Below are 4,433 nucleotides of genomic sequence, written 5' to 3' on the forward strand. Positions count from 1 at the left end.
CAAATACCAGACAAGATCCTCCAGTGTGAAGTTAATTAATTTAATACTCCTAAGCAGAGCCACTAGCAAGAGAGAAGGGAAAAGGCCTTGGGGCTAAAGCATTTTATCCAGCTGTGAAAAAATGACTTTAGACACAGCAACAAATGGCTGAAAAAACAGCTGTAAGTGGGGAGAGGAGTCCCCAACAAGTCAAAATGATACTGAGATTTCTATGTGAAAAGGGAACAGAGCTTACTGGTGAGAGAATCCCAGAATAAAGTTTCAAAGGAAATTCTTGTTTGCATGTATGCATGAGAGAGCTTATTGGCATATGCCTGGCACTGGACTAAGCCAGCGGCATTACTTCCAGTTTAGGAGGCACTACAGACAGAGCAGGGGCAGTGCCTCTCAGCACAGCACTCCTTAGCACCAAGCTGGGGTGGCATACACACAGATATTGCTGCAGCGAAGCTGAACAAAGATTATCTATTATACACATAGCATACATCAACTCCCTGGGGATTTTAGGCCTGATAAAAACAAATAATGATGATGTCAAACTGAGCCGTAACCTATCTGTGCAGCAGGAAGCAACATTATGCAAGATTCAGAAGTGATGAGCTGTTAAAGGCAAGTGATAAAAATCATTTGAAATCACTTGTTTTCCCATAACTTTTGCTGGAAACTGATTTACAGCTAAAAACAAAATGAATATTCCAGGCGATAACAATGTCCCTCCTTTTATAGTACCTGCATGCAGATGAGGAAGTACAAAAACACACAGGGTAGTTCATAAAGCTTTGTATAGTACTGCCTCCACAGAGCCAAACAATCTTTCAAAGCAAGTCACACGGTTAAAAGGATGCACAACTGAAAAAACCTCACAGCTCAGAGACTGAAGTGTCTTCCTTCTGCTGATCTATGAAAATAGCAGCAAAGCACAGTTGTTCAGGAATTACAGGAAAGAAAGAGACTTCAATTAATCCTCCAGGTGCATTTGGATCAAAGCATTTATTTCCAGGGCAGAGTACATTCACACTGTAATCCTCCCCAAGGCTCTTGCCAGGGACAAACATTTAACTGCTGCTGGAAAATCCACAGGAATCCTGTTAACTGACACTGGTCTGAGACAGCTCTTATCTCTTGTGCCCCAGTCCACCACTCATTGGCCACTGCAGCCCATTTCGGGCCAGCGTTGGCCAGGTACAAATATAACAGACACTGAAGAATCTCACAGCTGAATCAAATCCACACCGTGAACTCCCAGCAAGGGAAGGGAAAGGCTGTCATTTCAATAAATAAGGAACAGGCTGGTACTTTAAAGATATCAGATTCCTTTTTAAATGAGAAAAAATAGAGGTACCTTGACACTTAGAGCTTCCTTCCCAAAGGGCCTGAAATGTTGAATCAAAAAATGATCAAAGATACCAGGAAAACTCTAATCGGCTGAAACAGCATGGGCCTCACTTTGAACAGTCTTAAATGGCAAAAATGCTTGTACCAGTTTGTCTGGAACTGCAGTGAATATCCCCTTTTTTAAGTCAATTTGCTGAATGGGAAAAAAAATCTAAAGGGGCAAAAGAAATCCCAAGCTTGTTCCAGATGTAAAATTTGCAAAACGATTTACCATAAAAAATGGACATCACTGAATTCAAAGCAATTGTGCATCCAGTCAGGAATAGTAAAGTATCTTTTACTAGGTTGTCTAGAAGCTAACTTTTGCTCTGGGAATCTACATATGGATAACATTTATTTCTTCTCTACAGAAAATCAGCAGTAAGGAAGCCTGGAAGGTCAGGGAAAAGACTGCCTGGGCTCTGAGTGACTGAGCTAAACATAACTAGGTTGCAAAACCTTCAGTCCTCTACCACCATGGGAGGCAGCCAGAAATGAGATGTAGAGTCCAATTTTACTCTTAGTTAGCCACTGTAAAGCAGGAGTTACTTTACTGAGTCTTCAGATTAACAGCAAAATTTGGTCTTGAGTCTACGTTTGAATGATTTTTCTCTCCCACATACTGCTCTCTTTTATTCTGCATGGCCTGCTAGCACATTATCAGTGTTAGAGGGAACAGAACTCCTAAGAGGCCTGTTTGGGTCTCACTGTGTTTTCTGCCCTTCCTCCCCTTTGCAATTGTGTTGTAAAAGGCATGGTGCTAGTCAATAAAAGGTCAAACTCCTTGCTCAAAGGGATGATATGAAACCATGACACCAGCTTGGTTTCACCTTTAATGAATTACATAGGCTATATGTTAAGACAACTGCACAGAAGGGTTAAAATGCATAACGATAAGTCAAGTCATGTGGTTACCATATTTTGCTTGTTTTGAAGTAAGGTTTTCCATCTGTCTGGGACAATCTGTTCTTTCTCCGAGTGGGAGGATCACACAAGTCCTTGGTCAATTACTCTTTACCAGTTCAATGGCTGCTTTTCAGAATCTCAGACTGAAAGGACTCAACAGTATTATTCAGGCTGCCAGGATTGTAAACTCTTTGTCAGCCTTGTGGATGAGAGACATTCCTTAAATGAAGGATGGATCCATTGTGTAGTATTGCATCATTTCAGACACATTCACCCGGTTCCAGTCTGAGCACAGGTAGAATTGCAAAGTCACTAAATGTTCATTAGTCCTACTAAGGGGGCGTTATGGCCTCAACCCTGCCATACATGCCTGGCCCCAGCTCAGCGAAGCAGGCCCTTCCCCGGGCAGCAGCCACAGGGGGTCATGCTCCCTACAATGACAGGGATACAGCTGTCTCTGGCCCCTTGGGGACTGAGTTGACCCACATGCGGCCAGGCCAGGGCCAGTCTGGGACATGCGCTACATGCCTATGGTTTATGTACAGACCGTTGTTCAGCATATAGCAGCATCTGAAGAAACATGGAGTGGGTTGGTGTTACACTGATTAAAAAAGTAGAATGTCATCTCTGGACACATCGACTGATGATTCCCCCCAAAATGAGAACATTTGCCTGTAGTGACAACTACAGAATGCTGTCTAGCTACAAGCCTAAAAATATCAAGGACTCTTACAGAATTCTCAAACTTCAGGAAGGATGTTCCATTGATGATATAAGAAATTCCTTTCGAAATCTTGCCGAACAGTATCATCCAGACAGTGGTTCTGTCACAGCTGATTCTGCAACATTTATGCAAATAGAAGAAGCATATAGAACTGTGCTAACTGATCTGTCCAAGAAATTGAAATCAAGGGAAGATGAGGAGGAAGAGGAAGACAAATTCAAGTCCAAAACGCCACAACACCGACATTACTTAAGTTTTGAAGGTGTTGGATTCGGAACTCCAAGTCAACGAGAGAGACAGTATATGCAATTTTGAGTAGACAGTGCTGCTGACCAAGTCCTGGAATATCGAAAGCAGAAACTTGAGAGCCAGTATACTACAAATGACATTATGATAGCCAAAGATGTAAGGCAGAGTAAGAAAGTAAAAATAACCCAAGCAATTGAACGCTTGGTTGAAGACCTCATCCAGGAATCCATGGCTAAAGGAGATTTTGATAATCTCAGTGCTAAAGGAAAACCATTGCAGAAATTTTCAGACTGTCTGCATATTGATCCTATGACTCACAACTTGAACAGGATTCTAATCGATAATGGATACCAACCAGAATGGATCCTGTTGCAGAAAGAAATACGAGAAACCTTAGAGCAACTAAGAAGGGACATACTGACATCTAGGAAAAAACTTGGAGAGCCAATGACACTGTGCAGACAGAAACAATGGGATCACATTTGTGAACAATTTATAGAAGATATCAAGAAACTAAACAAAAGAATTAATGACTTCAATTTAATTGTTCCCATTCTGAGCAGACAAATGGTGCATTTTAGTGCAGACAAAGAAATTGCACGAGCCCAGAAGACTTACAGGACTCTGATGGAAGAAATGAGGACCTCTGACAAAGACCCAAAGGAAAATGAACAGGAAAATGTCAAATTGTTTAGGTTTAAGACTACTTTTTTTAAATGGATAAATCTTATGTTAAAATAAGATAAAACTAACATCACCATTTTGGCTATATAGTGCATGCAATTTGTCAGTGCAGCTAGCGGTATTATAGTGGAAATTTTTCAGATTCACTGAAAATATCAAACCAGCCCTGTTACTGCTTAAACATTTAAGGAATCTAATTGTCTGGCCTGCTTCTTCACATGATCAGTGGGTTCTTTGTGAAAGCTGCTAAGGAACAAATAAACATTTTTTTTTTCTAATTCATTAGTCCTACTTCTTCTGAACCAGCTTTTCTTTCTTTCTTTCTTCTGCAGTGGCCTTGTAGATTTGAGAAATGTTGAGACAAAAACACTTTGCGCTAAATACATCCCTGGCATAACTCCATTCTCTTTAATGGAGTTGCACCAAGGGTGAATTTGACCTAATCTCTTTTCATTAGACTTGCAGCAAGCACAAGTACTAAGCCATACTCCTCCAA

The 4,433-nt window shown here is 41.0% G+C and overlaps 1 protein-coding gene across 1 annotated transcript; it reads left to right on the plus strand.

Moving 5' to 3' along the window:
* The first annotated feature begins 2,860 nt into the window (after positions 1–2,860).
* LOC102568825 (dnaJ homolog subfamily C member 28) lies at positions 2,861–3,994 on the plus strand. The gene is given in 1 exon segment (XM_059726277.1): positions 2,861–3,994. A coding segment is annotated over 1 exon segment (1,134 nt).
* The last annotated feature ends 439 nt before the right edge of the window (positions 3,995–4,433 follow it).

The sequence above is a fragment of the Alligator mississippiensis genome, chromosome 4, assembly GCF_030867095.1.
Source record: "Alligator mississippiensis isolate rAllMis1 chromosome 4, rAllMis1, whole genome shotgun sequence".
Lineage (NCBI taxonomy): Eukaryota > Metazoa > Chordata > Crocodylia > Alligatoridae > Alligator > Alligator mississippiensis.